Source organism: Bombina bombina, chromosome 8 (assembly GCF_027579735.1).
Source record: "Bombina bombina isolate aBomBom1 chromosome 8, aBomBom1.pri, whole genome shotgun sequence".
In the NCBI taxonomy this organism is placed as follows: Eukaryota; Metazoa; Chordata; class Amphibia; order Anura; family Bombinatoridae; genus Bombina; species Bombina bombina.
In genome coordinates, this window is record NC_069506.1 from 340669823 (window position 1) to 340693903 (window position 24081).

At 39.2% G+C, this 24081-nt stretch overlaps 1 protein-coding gene across 1 annotated transcript in view; it reads left to right on the top strand.

The window, feature by feature from the left end:
* LOC128639047 (NXPE family member 4-like) overlaps positions 1-24081 on the top strand; it is a 121210-nt gene that overhangs the window by 82840 nt on the left and 14289 nt on the right. The window contains exon 5 of the mRNA XM_053691187.1: positions 2256-2474. Coding sequence (XP_053547162.1) covers positions 2256-2474 — 219 coding nt within the window. The remainder of the gene's footprint in view (positions 1-2255; positions 2475-24081) is intronic.

Here is a 24081-nt window from a genome sequence, read left to right on the forward strand (position 1 = left end):
ACTTCAAAAATTCTCTTTGAAACTTTCCGTCATCTTGATAGCTCTATGACTCTTTTTGAAAAGCATGATAGGGACATTGAATGAAGATCCACAGTCAATGGTAACATTTTGGGGGCTTATGTCTGTTACAAAGAAATCTACAGAGAAAAGAAGAGAGCTACACTTCATACCTCCGTAGAGACTTACTTTTCTAAAAGTCCATCAGCACACAGATCATCATCATCAACAGACAGTCATTTTGATCCCAGATCATCCACATCAACTGACAGTCCATTTCCAGCTCTGACATCACCACCCAGTCCTGCTCCTTTTCTTATTGCTACTATTCGCCAGCAAGAAAGCGTCTCGCCTTTGAAGAGTTGATTTGTGAAACAGAAGATACCAGTATGACTTCATCCTTACTAGAATAAATGCTCATTGCTGATCCTAAGCTTAGAAAATATTGTGTTTATTTTGCAAAAAATATCTTCTGTTGCCCTAAGTTTAGAAAATGTTGTGTTTATTTTGCAATACTGTAAAAATGTTCTGTTGCCCTAAGACATATATATAAGTGTGTTGGAGCCCTTTGCATATTTATGCAATATTCATATTTAATAAAGGTTTTAGCTATGGAGCATATCTATCAAGCTCCGTATGCCCCTGGAAACAGAAGTTATGAAGCAGTGGTCTAAAGACAGCTGCTCCATAACTTGTCCGCCTGCTCTGATGCGGCAGACAGAAATCAACCCGATCGAATACGATCGGGTTAATTGACACCCCGTGCTAGTGGCCGATTAGCCGCAAATCTGCAGGGGGCGGCATTGCACCAGCATTTCACAAGAACTGCTGGTGCAATGATAAATGCCGACAGCGTATGCTGTCGGCATTTATCCATGTGCGGCAGACATGATACGCTACTTTGTATCATGTCTGCTCGCACATTGATAAATATGCCCCATTGTATTTACTGTAAATATTATGCTTTCCAATGTTCTGCACATAGCAGAATATGTTCTAAGTATTTAGATATTTCTATATATATCTGTAAATATCTATACCTATACATAATCATGTATATATATATATATATATATATATATATAGGTATAAATTGTAACAAAATAACATCATATATATGTAGAAATATTATATGTATTTATGAAAAAATAGAACAATCTGTTATGTAAAGAACATTGGAATATGAAATATGCATATTTTCATGATGGTTTAGCACAAATGAAAATATGCGTTCGTGTTTGCGCGTGAGTGAGGTGTTAGGTTTTTTTCACATTTTATTCTCCATTGACTTCTATGGGGAAATACTTGAACGTGCATGCGATATTCTATGTTCGGATTTTTGGACTAGTCAGGTTACCGCTAGAGGGAAAATTGTTTACTTTCAACTGGTAATTCGAGAGCAAAAACCTTAACTCTAGCTATTCTGACTTCATCTACTGTTTGCAAGATGACTGTCTTCTGATGGAAAGTTTAGACATGCAATCCTACTTACAGTTTAGTAGTATCCAGCAGTAGCTTAACACACACAAATTCCACAGCAGAGATTTGTGAATCCTTCATGCTTTATTGTTGCAGGAGAAAGAATTCTGAGGTTCCAGAAGTGGTAATTGCCAGGTAAAAAGAATTTGCCTCTACAAAGCTATAGCAGAAAGTTCTAGCAAACTTTACACACACAAAGTGAAACTAATTTACACACACAAAATGAAACTAATTTACACACACAAAGTGAAACTAAAATGGAGGCAGGAAGTGACCTCAAAAAGGTCAGAGGTAGAACAGAGAATATACATTAATTTGAATACAATAATAAAACATAACACTAGAGAGAGCACAAGAACTAAAACAGCACTTAAAGATGTACATATGAAAATATGGACAGAACACTAGCGCAATTAACGCTCAAGCAGGAGCATTAATTTGTGCTCCACTTGTTACAATACTGTAATACTCTCTCTGACATTGAGCCCTCTCATCTCAATGCTGATTGGTTTATTGCATATCAATAAAAGGTGATGTTAATATTATCTGCAGCAGAAACATGATTGTCAGTAACATGAGCTTAGGAACAGGTTATAAGAATTGGGTTCCATTTATGAAGCTACACAAGCAGATTCTGCAAGCCTGCAACAACAAGTTCATTTATGAAGCAGGGATTGTTAGATCGCACACATATGAAATATTAGGAAACACTCTTTTAGATGTTACAAAAATATTGGGTTCTGCAATGAAAAAAATCCCCAATTTCTTCTCTTTTCTAGAAATGGAAACCAATTCAAAACCAAAATGTCAGACAGGAATGAGCTCTCCATTTCCCAGTGGATATTTTTTGAATGATCTCTGGATCCCTGTTTACTGTAATATGACTCCTTATCGAAATGGGGAGGATTATATTAGATGTCTTCATGGGAAGAAGCTGTTCCTTATAGGGGACTCCACAATACGTCAGTTCATCATGCACTTTACTGAAGGCAATAACAGTAAGTTTTATATTCTCCTGTCAGGAAACAGAGTTGTAAAATAAGTGCTCAAAAGGCATTTTTTTTTTAAACACACACAACCCTCTTTAGGCTTCATTAATGTTATATAATTTTTATTTGTTTGCAGATTCATTTTATGACTGTTACAATGTTTTTTTTATAAACTTTCTTTATTTCGGCTTTTCAGAACAATACAATACATTGATAAGTATGACAAATGATCCAAGATACATATTGCAGAGTTCACTATTATGAGGGTACCATACTCGATTCAAAGTCCAATCAGTTCTGCTAGTAATGTTAGTGAAATTATGTGATTCAATAGAGTTCGTTCTTTCCAGCCATTTTATAATAAACATAAACAAATTATACTAAGATAGACTGACCCCTAAAGGAACCTCTCAAGGGGATCAGTTAACAATTAACATTCAACAATGAACAGTGAGCATGCTGTAGCTTGGCATTACAATCTTGGTATTCATCTGTACAGTTCTGGTTTTACCTGGCACAACCTGTTTTGTGACATAGTTCATATGTGATAGCGTGAGTATAAACGTTCCCTCCCTCACAACACTGTCAGTCGAAAGTCCACTGTCCTGTGAGCTGTTTTTCTAAGATGTAAATAGTGTCTCTAAATGGATAGATAATTTGTTTCTGTGTCTCTCTGGCTAGTGTGTGCATAAAGGGTTCCCACTTTTCAAAAAATTTCGCTGTTCTTTTATTTGGGTCTTCCAATGTGTCCCACTTTTCCTTAGTGAGCTGTGTGAGGATGAGGTTTTTCAACTCATTAAGTTTCGGGATTTTGCCAGAAGGCCAATGTTTCAGAATAAGTTTCTTGGCCAAAATAATCACATTAATAATAAAGGGTCTGGCAGCTACCGGGGTATTATCTAGTTTCAGGAACAAGATTTGTTCCTCTCTGAGAGGGGTGTCAGTTGAAGTGAGAACCTTAATCCAATAAGCTATCTGAGCCCAGTACTTCCTAATATGTGGACAGTTGAGTATAAAGTGGAGTATGCTGGGATCCATGAACTGACACTTCGGACATATGTTAGGTATTGTTGTATTCCATTTCTTAAGGACTTTCGGGATCATGTAGGCCTGATGGAGCATCTTTGTATGGGCTTCCCTGAGGTCTGTGGCCAAAGTGGCCTTTCTAATGTGTTGAAAGCTATCAATGATCACCTGGTGTGTCACCTCAATGTCCAGAGCGTCAGACCACCTCAAAACTATGTTATTTATAGTGTGCTTTTCAATGTCGTGTAGTAATGTTCTGTAAAGCAATGAGATGGAATGTTTGCCATGTTTGAAGACTGATATAGTAGCCTCCAACCCTGAGTGTCCCACTAGGGACGGTGAGCCTCTAATTATCTGGTTAACATAGTGCTTGGTTTGCAGATATGCATAGTGATGTATATTCGGTATTTCAAACTCTCTTTGCAATTCCTGAAAAGTCTTGACCTCACTTGTTCCCATTTTGAACAATTGACTAACCTTCTTTAGGCCCCTCTCGTACCATATCAAAAAGGGCTTGGTAGAGTAGCCTGCTATAAAATTAGGGTTTCCCCTCAAGGGAAGATGTTTAGAATATGTATTGTCTATTTTCAACCATTTACATACTTTTTGCCATGCTCTCAGTGGTTCAATAAGGGGCAGATGTGAACCCATCGCCTTCTCAGCTTGTGTTCTAGTTAGGTGTGGTAACATTTCTAATGACATGGGGGCAATCAGCTCCTGCTCTAGCTGTGTGTGTGCAAAACAGCCCTCCCCTGTCAGCCAGTCTAACACTATTTTCCCAGATGTGACCCAATTATATAGCTTGATATTAGGTAGGCCAAAACCTCCCATTCCTCTTGTAGCTGTAAGTTTTTGTAGGCTGACTCTATGTTTTTTGTTGTTCCAGACAAAGGCCAGAATCGTTTTATTAAGGGTATTGAGGTCAGATTTTCTAAGCGTGAGAGGCAGCATCTGCATTGTATACAATATCCTGGGAAAAATGGACATCTTTATCAGGCTGATCCTACCCGTCAGGGACAAAGGCAGGCCCCCCCAAGCTTTTAGTTGAGACACTATGGATCCTATCAATTGTCTGTAGTTGAGGTCATACCATTTATGTGGATTAGCACTCAGCTGGATTCCCAAATATTTGAAGCTACTCTTTACTATCTTAAATTGAAAATCTGGCAGCCTCACTCCTCCCTCAGGATGCAGCCACAGAAGTTCTGATTTGCTGTTATTTATCTGATACCCCGAAATTTCCCCGAACATTTTAATTATGGAGATCAGGGGTGGTAGATTGGTAGGCGGGTTGGGAATAGCTAAAATCATGTCATCTGCGTACAGAGACAGATGAATCGTCTCCTTCCCTATCTTAAGGCCCTGTAGTGTATTCCTAATTTTCACTGCCAGCGGTTCCAATGCCAAGTCGAACAATAGTGGGGAGAGGGGGCATCCCTGCCTGGTCCCCCTTCCTAGTTTGAAGGATTCGGAGAGTCCTCCATTAATAATCAATGCTGCCCTAGGGTCAGAATAAAGCCGCCGGACCATTTGCAGAAATTCCCCTCGGATCCCAAATTTCTCCAAAGAATAGAATAAGTGTCCCCATAAGACTTTATCAAAAGCCTTCTCCGCGTCCACGGCCAGAAGGCACGCTTCCGGGAGCGGGGACGGTATGTCCGATTTGTTATAGTTAACCCAGTAGTGGGAGAGAATTAACTGAAGCTTTCTAATATTCGAGACAGAGGAGCGGCCCTTAACAAATCCTGTCTGATCTTTATGAAGGAGGGATTGCAGAATTTTCATTAATCTATTTGCTAGGATTTTAGTTAGGATTTTATAATCGCTGTTTAGGAGCGAGATAGGTCTGTACGACTCCCTCAAAGTTGGGTCTTTTCCTGGTTTGGCTATCAGCGTAATATTAGCTTCTACAAATCTATTTGAGATATCAATTTGTCCAGCCAGTAGGCCGTTATATAGTGTTTCTAGGTCCTCCACAACATTTGGGAGCAAGATCTTATAAAATTCGCCTGGCAGTCCATCAGGACCTGGCGTTTTCCCTTGTGGGGACCCCCTGATAACACAGGTTATTTCCTGTTTGGTTATGGGTAAATTCAAGGCATCCGACTCTGAGTCAGACAGGCGAGGCAGTTGCAGATGTGACCAAAATTGGTCTCTAAGCTCAGTGTCAATGTCTGCGGGACAGTAAAGGTTTTGGTAGTACTCCCTAAAGGCCTGCGCTATCCTATCATTGTCTTTCTCCATGGAGTCCCCCACTTTTATGCTAGTTATTAAATTGTTTGGCCTTATAATCTTTGTCAGTGCTGCCAGATATTTGCCTGTCTTGTTACCATGCCTGTAGAAGAGGCCTGAAGCCCTATTTAATGTTCTCAAGGAGCTATCCAATAGGTATGTGTCCCTTTGTTGTTTGACCGCATAGTAATGTTCTCTGTTTTGTGTGGTGGGGTATCTTAAGTATTTATTGTATGCATTTTTAAGTTGTCGGAGGAGGAGCTCTGCTCTTGCTTTATATTGTTTTTTCAGTTTTATCGTGTAGGTTGTGATTGCTCCTCTCAAGACCGCTTTAGCGGCCTCCCAGAATAACATCGGTTTATCTCTATGGGCAGAGTTGGCCTCGCTATAGTACTGCCACTCTTTGTTAAGGAAGGTGTGAAAGTTAACATCATTATATAGGTATGCTGGGAATCTCCATGTGTGTCTCCTCCGTTCTGGTGCTCCCAGACTTAATCGCAACTGAATGGGTGTGTGGTCTGAGAGGGTTATATCTAGTATTTTTGCGTTTTCCACCTTTGGGGTCAGTGACATGGAGAGTAAGAAGTAGTCTATGCGGGACATGGTGTGTTTTGCGGTGGAAATGCAAGTGTAATTTTTCCCTTCCGGGTTCCTATCTCTCCAAATATCTCTGAGTCCCAGTGTGTTTTGAAATTTAGTCATGATGCGGGTCTCTATTTTAGCATTCCTGTTGATTCCAGGGGTGGTACCCCTCCAGGCCGGGTCTCTAAATCTATCTACGGGCGTGTGCGGAGCAATGTTAAAATCCCCTCCTATCACCAATGGTAGGTGAATAAATGGTAATAGTTTATTGTGCAACCCGGTCCAAAATTCATGCTTCTGGTTGGGTGGCCCATATACTCCACATAGCACCAGAGCGAGCTCCTGTATTTTAAGGTGTAGGATAATGTAACGCCCTTCCGTGTCTATTGTCTTGTTAATTATGGTGTATGGGAGTCCTTTTTTAAAGAGGACCGCTATTCCCCTCGCTCTGCGTGATTCGTATGGGGTGTACACTACTTCTGCCACCCAGCCCTGTTTCAGTTTCTGGTGTTCTACTTGAGTTAGATGAGTTTCCTCCAATATTGCTATGTCAGTTTTAAGGGATCTAAGGTGTTTTAGAATGGCTTTGCGTTTGATGGGAGACGTAATGCCTCCCACATTCCACGCAATGATGTTTAGTTGTGCCATGGCTCCGCACTGCTTGTATAAGGAAGTATCTTACCGTGTTTACGTGTCTTATGCCGGCTCATGGTGTCATAAGCAGTCTCAGTCAAGCCTGTCATATGGCAAAGTAACACACTGCTGTCTGTAAGATTGAGTATTTGGTTAGGGTCAACATCACAATACATACCTAAGAAATTATCAGTTTTAAGCTCCCCACCCCTGCTCAGGTTTGAGTAAACGTTACACAAGGTTATCCGCACAACATGCTCAACAGGTGAAATATAACATACATAATTACTGTGTACAACATGATGAAACAACAAAACAAACATAGCTAATAATATCAGCATTTAAATCTCTTTTATAAGTTCCTATGAGTAGGGACTATTTAACCTTTATCTCCCTCACCTATGATATGATTGTTTAAGTGATTCTTATAGACAATTATGACAAGATTCTTTACCTTCAAGTTGATTTACTGTATGTAGATCTTCCTGATTCTGTATTTAGAATGTGCATCGAGGGCTCTCATCATGACTCTAAGGGCGATTAGGCCCCATCCCTCAGAACAACAATAAATTCAATTTCACCCCCTAAATGGCATCCCGAGAATGGATCTTAGACTCTCTCAATGTCAGTCTGGGACATTTCTTCCTGCAGCAGTGTCTTTTTCTTCTTCCTCTAGAAACTTTTGCAGCTGTCTAGTGGAGTCAAAGAGTTTATGTCCCGTTGGTGTGTGGATCCTTAACTTTGCAGGGTACAGTAGTGAAACTTGTCGTCCTTTTTCTATGAGTGTTTTACAGTATGGTGCAAATTCTCGTCTTCTCCTGGTTACTTCGATTGAATAATCTTGAAAGATCAGTAACCTTCTCCCTTCAAACTGTATCGGGCCGTTTTGTCTGTATGCTCTTAGGATGGTCACCTTATGTTGGAAGTTTAGATACTTGACCATTACTTGTCTCGGGAATTTTGACTGGTCTCTGTTCCCTCCTGGGGTCCCCACCCTATGTGCTCTCTCTACACAAAAGGGCGTCAAGGAGTTTGGTATTTTCAGGATCTCTGGCAGTGTTTGTTCAGCAAAGTTGATGAGGGTGGTGCTGGCCACAGTTTCTGGCAGCCCCACTATACGAAGGTTATTTCTTCGTGATCTATTTTCTAGATCATCTAGTTTCTCTGATAGTATTGTATTTTGCTTTTGTAGTGCTGTTATAGTTGTGGCTTGGGACCTTTGCAGATCTTCTACCCCTGACACCCGATGTTCCGCTCTGGTGATTCTGTTGGCCATCTGTTTCAGGTCAGCCGCCATGGCGTCTTGGCCAGTTTGTAGGTGCTCCAATTTGGGGAGAAATAAGGCCGAGAGCTGTGCGACTATAGGGTGTGGGTCTGGATTCATGGCGTCGTATTCAATCTCCCCTCCTCCTGCCGCCATCTGTGTCTCAGCCTGATGTTTGGCTTTCCTGTCTGTTTGTTTATTTCTTGCCGCCATTGTGCTCGTAGCTTTCTGAAAGCTGCTGTAATATTTCTGCATACAGTGATTTTTATAAGAATAAAGGCCACCGAGCCTGAGCCAAACCGCAAGGTCTAAGTGTAGTTCCTAGTATGTCTGGGTGTTGTGTCCTTGACCCAGGATCAGATCCCTCTTTTATTTCCTGTTTGTGTTGGAAGTATACGCCACTTTTTATTTGCCTTCCCTTATAGGGGGTGCTTGCAGCTTTAATTATGAGTATGTAATGTCCTGATAATGATATAAAAGCACCCACCTAGCTTCTCAATGTTACATTAGTGTGGCCTTCTGCCCTCACATCCGGGGCCTTGTAGCTGTTTAAGTCCGGAGAGGGAGATATCCGGTCATTTATAATTCGGTCATTTAATGTCCCTTTTCTGCATCCCCGTATTGTGTGCTATAGGCAGATTTGAAAAGCCTATTAACTGTGTTGCAAGTGCTGGATGCCATAACATCGGTAATTGTCTCTTTTTGTTTTCAGTGTTGCTTTATGTGGCCTGAGACAGAAATACCTCGTGGTCGCGGTAAGCTAGATGATATACAGCCTTGTGTCTCTGTACTATTCTCCTGTCAACTCCGATTGTCAAGGCACTCCGTTCAGTGTGTCTGTGCCATTAATCAACTTGTAATGTCAGTTACTTTTCGTCCACGTGAGTGGATCGTACTGCGCCTATCGCGCTACTAAATACTTTACCCTCCGGTGGTGGAGCAGATCTCTCGCTCCCTCCTTTTATTTACCGGGCTAGCTTCTCTCCCTACAGCCCAAGGTAGTTGTCTGGTCGGGTTTAGGTAACAGATTTTACTGTTATTACAGGAGCGGTCGCGGAGCTCCTTCTTCATGCGACCGTTCCTATGGCCCGCCCACCGGAAGTCTCCATGACTGTTACAATGTTAATACTTTTTGTTGTTTATGGTGAATAATATATTATTAATTGCCACAAATGTGTGTGTATGTATATATAAAAACATTAGGGGCTAAATTACAAGTGGAGCTGTATTTAACGCTCCTGCTCACGTGCTAACTCTGCTAGAAGTAAGCATTTTGTGCGTGTCGTGTAGCGCTTGCATTGCAAGCTAAAAGTAAAACATTTTCGCTCGCCTTACCCAATGTGCGCAAAAAGCCAAAATTAGGTTATCATGCACGCGTTAGCGTATTCCCCCAAAGAAGTCAATGCAGCAAAAATTGAAAAAGAAAACCCCCAACTCGTGCGCAAACCCGACATGAAAATATGAATATTTCACATTCCAATGTTCTTTACATAGCAGAATATGTTCTATTTATTCATAAATACATATTCTATATGGTAGTTTTGTACAATATATATCTATTTATAAATACATATTCTATATGGTAGTTTTGTACAATATATATCTATTTATAAATACATATTCTATATGGTAGTTTTGTACAATATATATCTATTTATAAATACATATTCTATATGGTAGTTTTGTACAATATATATATCTACTTATAAATACATATTCTATATTGTTGTTTTGTGCAATATATATCTATTTATAAATACATATTCTATATGGTAGTTTTGTGCAATATATATCTATTTATAAATACATATTCTATATGGTAGTTTTGTACAATATATATCTATTTATAAATACATATTCTATATGGTAGTTTTGTACAATATATATATATATATATATATATATATATCTACTTATAAATACATATTCTATATGGTAGTTTTGTACAATATATATCTACTTATAAATACATATTCTATATGGTAGTTTTGTACAATATATATCTATTTATAAATACATATTCTATATGGTAGTTTTGTACAATATATATCTATTTATAAATACATATTCTATATGGTAGTTTTGTACAATATATATCTACTTATAAATACATATTCTATATAGTAGTTTTGTACAATATATATCTATTTATAAATACATATTCTATATGGTAGTTTTGTACAATATATATCTATTTATAAATACATATTCTATATGGTATTTTTGTACAATATATATCTATTTATAAATAAATATTCTATATGGTATATTTGTACATTATATATCTATTTATAAATACATATTCTATATGGTTGTTTTGTACAATATATATCTATTTATAAATACATATTCTATATGGTAGTTTTGTACAATATATATCTATTTATAAATACATATTCTCTATATGGTAGTTTTGTACAATATATATCTACTTATAAATACATATTCTCTATATGGTAGTTTTGTACAATATATATCTATTTATAAATACATATTCTATATGGTAGTTTTGTACAATATATATCTATTTATAAATACATATTCTGTATGGTAGTTTTGTACAATATATATCTATTTATAAATACATATTCTATATGGTAGTTTTGTACAATATATATATATATATATATATATATATATATATATATATATATATATATATATATATATATATTTATAAATACATATTCTATATGGTAGTTTTGTACAATATATATATATATTTATAAATACATATTCTATATGGTAGTTTTGTACAGTATATATATATTTATAAATACAAGAACATGTTCTGCTATGTGCAGAACATCGGAATGTGAAATATTTACAGTAAATACACAGTATAACACTTTACTAAATATGAATATTGCATAAATATTTTTTAACATGCAAAGGGCTCCAATGCACTGATATATATGTCTATACATGTATACATATGAATTTGTTTTTATATATGTGTATATGTCTTTAAATACACATATAAATACATAAGTACATATTACACACTGTACACACATATAAACACACACACACATACTGTATATATCTATATATATATATATACTGTATACACATCTTTAGACATATGTATGTATCTCAATGTTAAAGCCCTTTGCAGCCTTTTTTCCCTTATACCTGAGACCTCATATTTTTGAGCTCTTATAACTTTTTTGTGCATTTTAAACAAAATAATTTTTTATTAGCTAGTATTTTTATTAATATAACTGTACTTTGTAATGTATTTTTGATGATTTTATAAACTTTTTTGTTTTGTGAAACAGTTAACCAGAGCTCTGAGGATGCGCTATCTTGACGCGTGTTAACTTCAATTGTGCTCAAGCGCTACACCCAATGCGCACAAACAGCCGTGATAAATCAGGGATTATCAATCATGTCAGACAGATCCTGAATGAGCCTGCAACCAATTGGCTAGATTACGAGTTTTGCAGTAAGAGGGGTGTGGTGCTAACTTGCACGTTATTGTCACCTACAGCGCTGGTAAACAGGTTTTTATAAACCCGGCGTTAAAAGACAAGAAGTGAGCGTAGAGCGAAATTGTGCTCCATATCTCACTCCAATACCAGCGCTGCTTAAGTCAGCGGTGAGCTGGTTATACGTGCTCGTGCCCGATTTTCCCATAGACATCAATGGAGAGAGCTGGCTGAAAAAAAACCTAACACCTGCAAAAAAGCAGCGTAAAGCTCCATACCGCAGCCCCACTGATTCCTATCTAAATTTATGTTTACACCTAACACCCTAACATGAACCCGAGTCTAAACACCCCTAATCTTACACTTATTAACCCCTAATCTGCCACTCCCGACATCGCCGACACCTACATTATACTTATTAACCCCTAATCTGCCGCTCCGGACATCTCCACCACTAGAATAAACATATTAACCCCTAAACCGCCGCACTCCTGTATCACAAACATTAGTTAATTATTATTAACCCCTAATCTGCCACCACTAAAATCGCCGTCACATATCTACATTTATTAACCCCTAATCTGCCGCCCCAATGTCGCCACCACTATACTAAAGTTATTAACCCCTTAACCTAAGTCTAACCCTAACCCTAACACCCCCTAACTTAAATATAATTAAAGTAAATCTAAAGAAAACCTACTATTAATAACTAAATAATTCCTATTTAAAACGAAATACTTACCTGTAAAATAAACCCTAAGCTAGCTATAATATAACTAATAGTTATATTGTATCTAGCTTAGGGTTTATTTTTACTCTACAGGCAAGTTTATATTTATTTTAACGAGGTAGAATAGTTACTAAATAGTTATTAAATATTTAATAACTACCTAGATAAAATAAATACAAATGTACCTGTAAAATAAAACCTAACCTGTCTTACACTAATACCTAACCTTACACTACAGTTAAATAAATTACCTAAATTAAATACAATTACCTAAATTAAATACAATTACCTAAATTAAATACAAATACCTAAAAAGCAGAAAGGCAAACAAACAATGCAGAAGACTGACGAAAGTCCTTAGTTGCCTGCAAATAAAATTTTAGCACTCGCATAACATCCAGATTATGCAACAAGCGTTCTTTGTGAGAAGAAGGATTATGACACAAAGAAGGTACAACGATTTCCTGATTAATATTCTTGATTGAAATAACCTTGAGCAGGAAACCAAACTTAGCACGCAGAACCACCTTATCAGAGGTACATATAAGATAAGGGGAATCACACTGTAAAGCAGAGAGTTCAGAAACTCTCAGAGCAGAGGAAATAGCAACAAGAAACAAAACTTTCCAAGATAACATCTTAATATCTAAATAATGCATAGGCTCAAACGTAGCCTTTTGTAAAACTTTAAGAACAAAGTTAAGACTCCATGGAGGAATACCAGATTTAAACACAGGCTGAATTCTAACTAAGGCCTGACAAAACGATTGTACGTCTGGCACATCCGCAAAGCGCTTATGTAAAAAAAATAGACAATGCTGTAATTTGAGTAAGAACACTAAATTACACAAAATAAAAAACAAATTACAAGATATTTAAACTAATTAATCTAATAGCCCTATCAAAATAAAAAGCCCCCCAAAATAAAAAAAACAACCTAGCCTAAACTAAACTACCAAAAGTCCTTAAAAGGGCCTTTTGTGGGGCATTGCCCCAAAGAAATCAGCTCTTTTACCTGTAAAACAAAATACAAACAACACCCACAACAGTAAAACCCACCACCCACACAACCAACCCCCCAAATAAAACCCTAACTAAAAAAAACTAAGCTCCCCATTGCCCTGAAAAGGGCATTTGTATGGGCAGCGAAGCGGCAAGAAGTCCTCAACGCAGCTGGGAGAAGTCTTCATCGAAGCCGGGAGAAGTGGTCCTCCAGATGGCATCTTCTATCTTCATCCATCCGGCGCGGAGCAGGTCCATCTTCAAGACATCCAGCGTGGATCATCCTCTTCTTCCGACTACTCCCGACGAATAAAGGTTCCTTTAAGTGACGTCATCCAAGATGGCGTCCCTTAGATTCCGATTGGCTGATAGAATTCTATCACTCAATCAGAATTAAAGTTGAAAAAATCCTATTGGCTGATTACACCTATTGGCATGATTGGAACAGCCAATAGAATGCAAGCTCAATCCTATTGGCTGATTGTATCAGCCAATAGGATTGAAGTTCAATCCTATTGGATGATTGTATCAGCCAATAGGATTTTTTCAACCTTAATTCCGATTGGCTGATAGATTCCGATTGGCTGTACGTCATCTTGGATGATGTCACTTAAAGGAACCTTCATTCGTCGGGAGTCGTCGGAAGAAGAGGATGGTCAACGCTGGATGTCTCGAAGATGGACCCGCTCCGCGCCGGAAGGATGAAGATAGAAGATGCCGTCTGGATGAAGACTTCTGCTCGTCTGGAGGACCACTTCTCCCGGCTTTGATGAAGACTTCTCCCGGCTTCGTTGAGAACTTCTTGCCGCTTCGCTGAGGACTTCTCCCGGCTTCTCTTTGATTATGGATGTCGGCTCTTCAAAACTGTAAGTGGATCTTCAGGGGTTAGTGTTAGGTTTTTTTAAGGATTTATTGGGTGGGTTTTAGTTTTAGATTAGGGTTATTATTATTATTCTTTATTTATAAAGCGCCGACAGATTCCGCAGCGCTGCCCATGGGTACAAGGATTACAGTATAGTGGAGAAACAATACGATAAGACACAAAATTTTACAGACAAATACAGGGGGAATTGAGGGCCCTATTCCCGTGGGAACTTACAATCTAGATGGGTAGGAGGATTGGAAACAAGTGGTGGGGACTGCAGAGGTGAGACTGATATTAGTGAGGAGATAGAGGGCAACTGTTAGTTAATTGAAGTTAGTTTGTTGATAAGTTCGGTGATAAGCTTCCCTGAACAGAAAGGTCTTTAGGGAACATTTAAAGGTGGAGAGGTTAGGGGCAAGTCTGACATCTCAAGGAAGTGCGTTTCAGAGGGTTGGTGCCGCACGAGAGAAGTCCTGTAGTCTAGAATGAGAGGAGGTGATGGTAGAGGATGCAAGAAGCAGGTCGTTGTTGGATCTTAGGGGACGGGCAGGAGTATATTTGCTGATGAGTGAGGACAGGTAGGGTGGGGCAGCATTGGTGAGGGCTTTGTAGGTCAGGGTGAGAATTTTTAATTTAACTCTGTTGTGAATGGGGAACTAGTGAAGGGACTCACAGAGAGGTGTGGCAGAAACAGAGCATCGAGAGAGGTGAATTAGCCTGGCAGATGCATTTAGGATGGATTGGAGGGGAAAGAGGCGGGAGAGAGGGAGGCCAGTTAGTAAGTTGTTACAGTAGTAGAGTCGGGAAATTACCAGGGAGTGGATGAGCTGTTTGGTAGTTTCAGCACTCAGAAATGGATGAATTTTGGAGATATTACGTAGGTGGTTACTGCAGGATGAAGAGAGCAGTTGGATGTGGGGAATGAAGGACAGATTTAAGTCAAGCATGACTCCGAGGCAGCGGACTTGGGGTGATGGGGAGATAGTGGTGCCGCCAACAGTGATACAAAAATTAGAGACTGGAGTGGAGCTAGAGTGGGGAATTAGAAGTAGTTCGGTCTTGGACATATTTATTTTTAGGTGGTGAGAGGCCATCCAGGAGGAAATGCCAGATAATCAGTCGCTGATGTGAGAGTTGACAGAAGGAGAGAGTGCAGGGGTGGAAAGGTAGTTCTGGGTATCATCAGCATAGAGGTGATAGCTGAAGCCATAGCTGTTGATAAGTTTACCCAGTGAAGAAGTGTAAATAGAGAAGAGTAGAGGACCCAGGACAGAGCCTTGAGGTACTCCAACAAACAGGGGAAATAGAGAGGAGGAGTCACCAGCAAAAGAGAAAATCTGTTAGAGAGATAAGAGTGAATCCAAGAGAGGGCAGTGTCACAGAGACCAAGAGAACTGAGAGACCATAGGAGAAGGGGATGGTCAACAGTGTCAAAGGCAGCAGATAGGTCAAGTAAGATGAGTATAGAGTAGTAGCCTTTGTTTTTAGCAGAAAGGAGATCGTTAGTAACCTTGGTGAGGGCAGTCTCAGTTGAGTGTTGGGGACGGAAGCCAGATTGCAGGGGGTCGAGCAATGAGTTGGAGGACAGGAAGTGGGTTAGGCGATTGAAAACTAGTTTTTCAAGGAGTTTTGAAGCTAGTGGGAGCAGTTATATGGGGCGGAAGTTTGCAGGGGAGTTAGGGTCGAGGGAGGGTTTTTTGAGGATGGGGGTGACCTTTGCATGTTTGAAGGAGGCAGGAATGAGCCGGTAGAAAGGGATAGGTTAAATATGTGAGTAAGAGCCGGAGTGAGGGTGGTAGACAGAGGAGGAATTATATGTGAAGGAATAGGGTCAAGTGGGCAGGTAGTGAGGTGTGAGGAAGACAAAAGGGAAGCCACTTCACTCTCAGTGGTTGGGAGGAGGGTGCAGAGAGTGGCAGAGGGGGTGACTGGGAGCGGAGTTGGGAGATTGCAGGTTTGTGTTGGGATGTTTCCTCGGATTGCAAGTGTTTTATTGAGAAAATAGTCAGCAAGGTCTTGAGCACTGAATGCAGATGCGGGGGGTGGTGCAGGTGGGTAGAGGAGAGAGTTGAAAATAGAGAAGAGTCTTTTAGGGTTTGAGGAGTGAGTGGATATAAGGGTGGATATAAGGGGAGGCGTAGTTGAATAAGATTGGAGAGTTGGGCAGCATCCACAGTGTGCAGATTTCTACTGGTGCGGGGGCGAGAGGGGGAAGTAGGTTTAGTATCTATATTAGGATTAAAGGTGAGCAGATGGTGGTCTGAGATGGGAAATGGTCGACATGCAACATTAGAGAGAGAGCATAGATAGGAGAATACCAGATCAATTGAGTGTCCATTGCGGTGGGTAGGGAATATGGTGGATTGTGAGAGGCCGAAGGAGTTAGTGAGTGAGAGAAGTTTAGAGGCAGCAGGGGCAGATGGGTTGTCAATGGGGATGTTGAAGTCCCCTAGAATTAGAGCAGGTGTATTTGTGGAGAGAAAGTAAGGAAGCCAGGCAGCAAATATGTCAAGGAATTGGGAAGTTGGTCCAGGGGGGCGATAGATAACTGCCACTCTGAGAGAGAGAGAGAGAGAGAGAGAGAGAGAGAGAGAGAGAGAGAGAGGAAGAGAGGAGAACAGGCAAATGAAGTGGACTTCAAAGGAAAAAAAAGGAGAGAGATGGAAATGGGGATAGGTACTGATAGGAGCAGGAGGGGGAGAGTAAGATGCCAACACTGCCAGGTTTGTGGCTAAAGTGAAGACCACTGTGTGGGAGAGCAGCAATGGAAGCAGTGTCAAAGGAAGATAGCCAGGTTTCAGTAATAGCTAAAAGGTTGAAAGTGTTGGAAACAAACAGGTCGTGAACGGTTGTAAGCTTGTTACAGATGGAGCAAGCATTCCAGAGGGCACAAGAAAAGGGTGGGGTTAGGCGCTGTGGGTTAATGGAGATGAGATTGTTGATATTGCGTGACATAGAATTTTTGCAGTGGGAGATGGAGCGAGAGTGTAAAAGTGAGGTGATTGCTGCAGGGCCAGGGTTAGGAGAGACATCACCAGCAGCAATCAGTAGTAGCAATGAGAGAGACAGAAGGTGAGAGTGAGATTTGTAGGAGCGGGAATGATTAGACACAGGTGAGTTAGAGGGGGAAGTGTTTCTAAGGAAACAAAGTAGTTCATGAGAGGACAGCATAGGGGATGAGAGAAGGGAAGGGGAGATATGGATAGTGTAGGGATTGTTGTTATAGGGACATGCAGTGATTTTTAGGAGAAGGGAAGACAGAGAGAGCAGAAAAGTCATAGAGAGCATTGTGTAGAAGTATAGTTATTAAGTTTACCTGTTGTCTGCAGTTTCAACCTCCAGTTTCTAACTCCGGTGTGTAACTCTGCTACTTGTAACAGAGAGCTACGGCCCAAAATGAGCCTTAAGCCTTCTCTATATGTAGTTGTGAGAAGTGATAAAGTGATTCTAGGCAGCTGTTACAGGCAGTCTTAGCTAGTGGGAGTTACACACTTCCAAATTAGAGGGGGGGGGGGCACAGGGTTGCAGGATAAGTTTTAGACAATATCTGATAAAATGATTACAGGTAGACAAAATGGAGACAGAAGAAATGGTTACCAGAGGAGTCTAGCACACATTAAAGGGGTGTTTAAAAGCAGTCAGTTAGGCAGAAGCAGGAAGACATACCAGAGGAGTCTAGCACAAATTAAAGGGACGTTTAAAAGCAGTCAGTTAGGCAGAAGCAGGAAGACATACCAGAGGAGTCTAGCACAAATTAAAGGGACGTTTAAAAGCAGTCAGTTAGGCAGAAGCAGGAAGACATACCAGAGGAGTCTAGCACAAATTAAAGGGGCGTTTAAAAGCAGTCAATTAGGCAGAAGCAGGAAGACATACCTGTAGAGAGATGAGATGAAATAGGATTAGAATCATTGTGAATATTGGTCCGGTGCGTAACTCTGCTACTTGTAACAGAGAGTTACTTAGAAGCAAAGAGCAAAATGAGCCTTAAGCCTTCTCTATATGTAGTAGTGAGAAGTGATGAAGTGATTCTAGGCAGCTGTTACAGGCAGTCTTAGCTAGCAGGAGTTACACACTTGTAAATTAGAGGGGGGGGGGGGGCGCGGGGTTGCAAGATGAGTAAGTTTTAGACAATATCTGATAAAATGATTACAGGTAGACAAAATGGAGACAGAGGAAATGGTTACCAGAGGAGTCTAGCACAAATTAAAGGGGCGTTTAAAATCAGTCAGTTAGGCAGAAGCAAGAAGACATACCAGAGGAGTCTAGCACAAATTAAAGGGGCGTTTAAAAGCAATCAGTTAGGCAGAAGCAAGAAGACATACCAGAGGAGTCTAGCACAAATTAAAGGGGCGTTTAAAAGCAATCAGTTAGGCAGAAGCAAGAAGACATACCAGAGGAGTCTAGCACAAATTAAAGGGGCGTTTAAAAGCAGTCAGGCAGAAGCAGGAAGACATACCTGTAGAGAGATGAGATGAAATAGGATTAGAATCATTGTGAATATTGGTCCGGTGTGTAACTCTGCTACTTGTAACCGAGAGCTACTTAGAAGCAGAGAGCCATGGCCCAAAATGAGCCTTAAGCCTTCTCTATATGTAGTTGTGAGAAGTGATAAAGTGATTCTAGGCAGCTGTTACAGGCAGTCTTAGCTAGCGGGAGTTACACACTTGCAAATTAGAGGGGGGGCGCGGGGTTGCAGGATGAGTAAGTTTTAGACAATATCTGATTAAATGATTACAGGTAGACAAAATAGAGACAGAGGAAATGGTTACCAGAGGAGTCTAGCACAAATTAAAGAGGCGTTTAAAAGCAGTCAGTTTGGCAGAAGCAGGAAGACATACCAGAGGAGTCTAGCACAAATTAAAGGGGCGTTTAAAAGCAGTCAGTTAGGCAGAAGCAGGAAGACATACCAGAGGAGTCTAGCACAAATTAAAGGGGCGTTTAAAAGCAGTCAATTAGACAAAGCAGAAAACATACCTGTAGAGAGATGAGATGAAATAGGATTAGAATCATTGTGAATATTGGTCCGGTGTGTAACTCTGCTACTTGTAACAGAGAGCTACTTAGAAACAGAGAGCCACGGCCCAAAATGAGCCTTAAGCCTTCTCTATATGTAGTAGTGAGAAGTGATGAAGTGATTCTAGGCAGCTGTTACAGGCAGTCTTAGCTAGCAGGAGTTACACACTTGCGAATTAGAGGGGGGGGGCGGGGTTGCAGGATGAGTAAGTTTTAGACAATATCTGATAAAATAATTACAGGTAAACAAAATGGAGACAGAGGAAAAGGTTACTTGAGGAGTCTAGCACAAATTAAAGGGGCGTTTAAAATCAGTCAGTTAGGTAGAAGCAGGATGACATACCAGAGGAGTCTAGCACAAATTAAAGGGGCGTTTAAAAGCAGTCAGTTAGGCAGAAGCAGGAAGACATACCAGAGGAGTCTAGCACAAATTAAAGGGGCGTTTAAAAGCAGTCAGTTAGGCAGAAGCAGGAAGACATACCAGAGGAGTCTAGCACAAATTAAAGGGGCGTTTAAAAGCAGTCAGTTAGGCAGAAGCAGGAAGACATACCAGAGGAGTCTAGCACAAATTAAAGGGGCATTTAAAAGAAGTCAGTTAGGCAGAAGCAGGAAGACATACCTGTACAGAGATGAGATGCAATAGGATTAGAATCATTGTGAATATTGGTCCGGTGTATAACTCTGCTACTTGTAACAGAGAGCTACTTAGAAGCAGAGAGCCACGGCCCAAAATGAGCCTTAAGCCTTCTATATATGTAGTAGTGAGAAGTGATGAAGTGATTCTAGGCAGCTGTTACAGGCAGTCTTAGATAGCAGGAGTTACACACTTGCGAATTAGAGGGGGGGCGGGGTGGCAGGATGAGTAAGTTTTAGACAATATCTGATAAAATAATTACAGGTAAACAAAATGGAGACAGAGGAAAAGGTTACCAGAGGAGTCTAGCACAAATTTAAGGGGCATTTAAAAGCAGTCAGTTAGGCAGAAGCAGGAAGACATACCAGAGGAGTCTAGCACAAATTAAAGGGGCGTTTAAAAGCAGTCAGTTAGGCAGAAGCAGGAAGACATACCAGAGGAGTCTAGCACAAATTAAAGGGGCGTTTAAAAGCAGTCAGTTAGGCAGAAGCAGGAAGACATACCTGTAGAGAGATGAGATGAAATAGGATTAGAAACATTGTGAATATTGGTCCGGTGTGTAACTCTGCTACTTGTAACAGAGAGCTACTTAGAAGCAGAGAGCCACGGCCCAAAATGAGCCTTAAGCCTTCTCTATATGTAGTAGTGAGAAGTGATGAAGTGAAGGGTTTGGGCAGCAATAGAGCTAAATGCCCTTTTTAAGGGCAATGCCCATACAAATGCCCTTTTCAGGGCAATGGGGAGCTTAGGTTTTTTTAGTTAGGTTTTATTTGGGGGGTTGGTTGTATGGGTGGTGGGTTTTACTGTTGGGGGGGTTGTTTGTATTTTTTTTCCAGGTAAAAGAGCTGATTTCTTTGGGGCAATGCCCCGCAAAAGGCCCTTTTAAGGGCTATTAGTAATTTAGTTTAGGCTAGGGTTTTTTTATTTTGGGAGGGCTTTTTTATTTTGATAGGGCTATTAGATTAGGTGTAATTAGTTTAAATATCTTGTAATTTGTTTTTTATTTTGTGTAATTTAGTGTTTTTTGTTGTAATTTAGGTATTTGTATTTAAATAAGGTAATTTTATTTAATTTAGGTAATTTATTTAACTGTAGTGTAAGGTTAGGTGTTAGTGTAAGACAGGTTAGGTTTTATTTTACAGGTACTTTCAATCTAAACGAAAAAAGCGCAAACAGGACTCAAGTGCAATAAAACACACAGTGGCACCAGCGCTCTAAAATTCACACTTACAATGTTTATTAATAATAAAAGCACTTAGAAACAATCATCAGCAAACGGCTTCCGTTATTTAAGTCCCCAATACTCAGCTGCTCGAAACCGCTCTCCCTTCTGTGGTTATACAGTCATCGTTGAGGACTTGTGACCATTTAGAGGATCCGTAGTCCCAAGTGTTCTAAGAGGAATATGCTTGCTTTTCTTGGACATACAGGGCTTCCGTAGCTTGAGCAGCAAATCTCTCCTAAAACTTTCTAAGTTCCGGTGGACGTGGGAAACAGACTGTATAACCACAGAAGGGAGAGCGGTTTCGAGCAGCTGAGTATTGGGGACTTAAATAACGGAAGCCGTTTGCTGATGATTGTTTCTAAGTGCTTTTATTATTAATAAACATTGTAAGTGTGAATTTTAGAGCGCTGGTGCCACTGTGTGTTTTATTGCACTTGAGTCCTGTTTGCACTTTTTTCTTTTAGATTGAAAGTTCCTGCTCTACTGCAAGTGGTATGAAGGATACATTTGGCAAATAAGAAGCAGAGGTCTCAAGTGGGATATAGATTATTTCATCCGGAGGTGGTAATATATATTTTTTATATTTTTGTTTTTTATATTTGGGTCATTCTTTTTCCAATAGAAGGAGTTATTTTTTCTCATATTGGTATATACCAGTTTGTTATCTCTAATTGGTTTATAATTGGTTATATTTGTTATTTTTGTTAATTTTAGAAGTTAAGTGAGTCAGCTAAAAAACATTATTTATATTTCCAAAGAGTGTTAGCGCCATTGCATTTCTCTGTGTGTTATTTTACAGGTAAATTTGTATTTATTTTAGCTAGGTAGTTATTAAATAGTTAATAATTATTTAATAACTATTCTACCTAGTTAAAATAAATACAAACTTGCCTGTAAATTAAAAATAAACCCTAAGCTAGCTACAATGTAACTATTAGTTATATTGTAGCTAGCTTAGGTTTTATTTTACAGGTAATAATTTAGTTTTAAATAGGAATTATTTAGGTAATTATAGTAGGTTTTCTTTAGATTTATTTTAATTATATTTAAGCTAGAGGGTATTAGGGTTAGGGTTAAAATTAGGTTTAGGGGTTAATAAATTTAGTATAGTGGCGGCGACATTGGGGGTGGCAGATTAGGGGTTAATAAATGTATGTAGGTGGCGTTGATGTTAGGGACAGCAGATTAGGGGTTAATAATATTTAACTAGTGTTTGCGAGGCGAGAGTGTGGCGGTTTTGGGGTCAATATGTTTATTCTAGTGGCGGCGATGTCCGGAGCGGCAGATTAGGGGTTAATAATTTTATTTTAGTGTTTGCAATGCAGGAGGGTCTCGGTTTAGGGGTTAATAGGTAGTTTATGTGTGTTAGTGTACTTTTTAACACTTTAGTTATGAGTTTTATGCTACAGCTTTGTAGTGTAAAACTTATAACTACTTTCTTTAGAATGCGTTACGAATCTTGCGGGATAGGCTGTTCCGCTCACTTTTTGGCCTTTTAAAAAAAAAGCTTGTAATACCGACGCAATGGAAGTCCCATTGAAAAAAGACTTTACGAAAATTGCGTAAGTTAATTTGCGGTACGGCCAAAAAAGTGTGCGGGACAGCTGTACCTACAAGACTCGTAATAGCAGCGGTAGTGAAAAAGCAGCGCTATGTGGCTTAACGCTGCCTTTTTACTCAAAACGCAATACTTGTAATCTAGCCGAATGTTTTAATGATTTTTAATGTTTCTGGGTGAATTCTAGATTAAAATCAAGTTTTTCCCTCCAAATATTTAAAAAAATGACACAACTTCAGTTTACATGAAAATCTCTTTTAAAGGGGCAGTCTATTTGATTTTGTTCATTGTTTAATAAATATAGATAATCCCTTTATTACTCATTCATTAGTTTTTCATAACCAACACTATCATATTAATATACTTTTTGCCTCTATGATGACCTGGATCTAAGCCCCTCCAAACTGCCCCCTTATCTTAGTGCTTTTTACAATCTTGCTTTTTAGCCAATCAGTGCTGGTTCCTGCAAACCCATTATCATTCTCCACGTGAGTGAGCACAATGCTATCTATATGGCAAACATGAATTACCATTAGTCTAGGCTGTCTAGCCTGCTGGGTCTTAGAAACAGGCAAACTTAGAGGTTTTAAAGAAATATTAATATAACAATGTTGGTTATGCAAAGATGCAGATTAGGTAGTAAAGATGTTATCTATCTTTTTAAACGTCCCTTTAAATTTACATTAACTTAAAATGTTCTTGGGTCATGGGCATAACTACAGGTCTACAGTTTCAACTGAGATGGGGAGCAGTCTTCTAGAGTGCCTGTCAGTCTTACAAAGAGTAATACAGGAATATGGCAATTGTCTAATTCTAAATAGGGATTCATTTGTAGCTATTATAGTTATTCATTTTAACTATTCGGAGATGATTTTTTTTAGATTGGTTTCTGTTGAAATGTGGGGATCCTGCCACAAGCTTTGCCTTGGGGTCCAGTGAGGTATAGCTATGTCTCCAGTATTGAATATATATGTATGTGTGTGTATATATATATATATATATATATATATATACATATATATATATATATACATAGATTCAAAAGAAGGTGCACTCCATCAAACGTAATCCAATTGCCGTGGTGCTGCATGCAAAGTAAATACAAATTCCAATTCTCACTCCATACGAGTAAAATAATGCTGCACTCACTGGTCTTGTAGTAAAAAGTTCATTTATTACACACAAATGACAATGTCCATAACACAATTACCCCCAACAATGGGGTTAATTGTGTTATGGACATCATCATTTGTGTTTAATAAATGAACTTTTTACTACAAGACCGGTGAGTGCAGCATTATTTTACTCGTATGGAGTGAGAATTGGAATTTGTGTATGTATATATATATATATATATATATATATATATATGTGTGTGTGTATATATATATATATATATATATATATATATATATATGTAT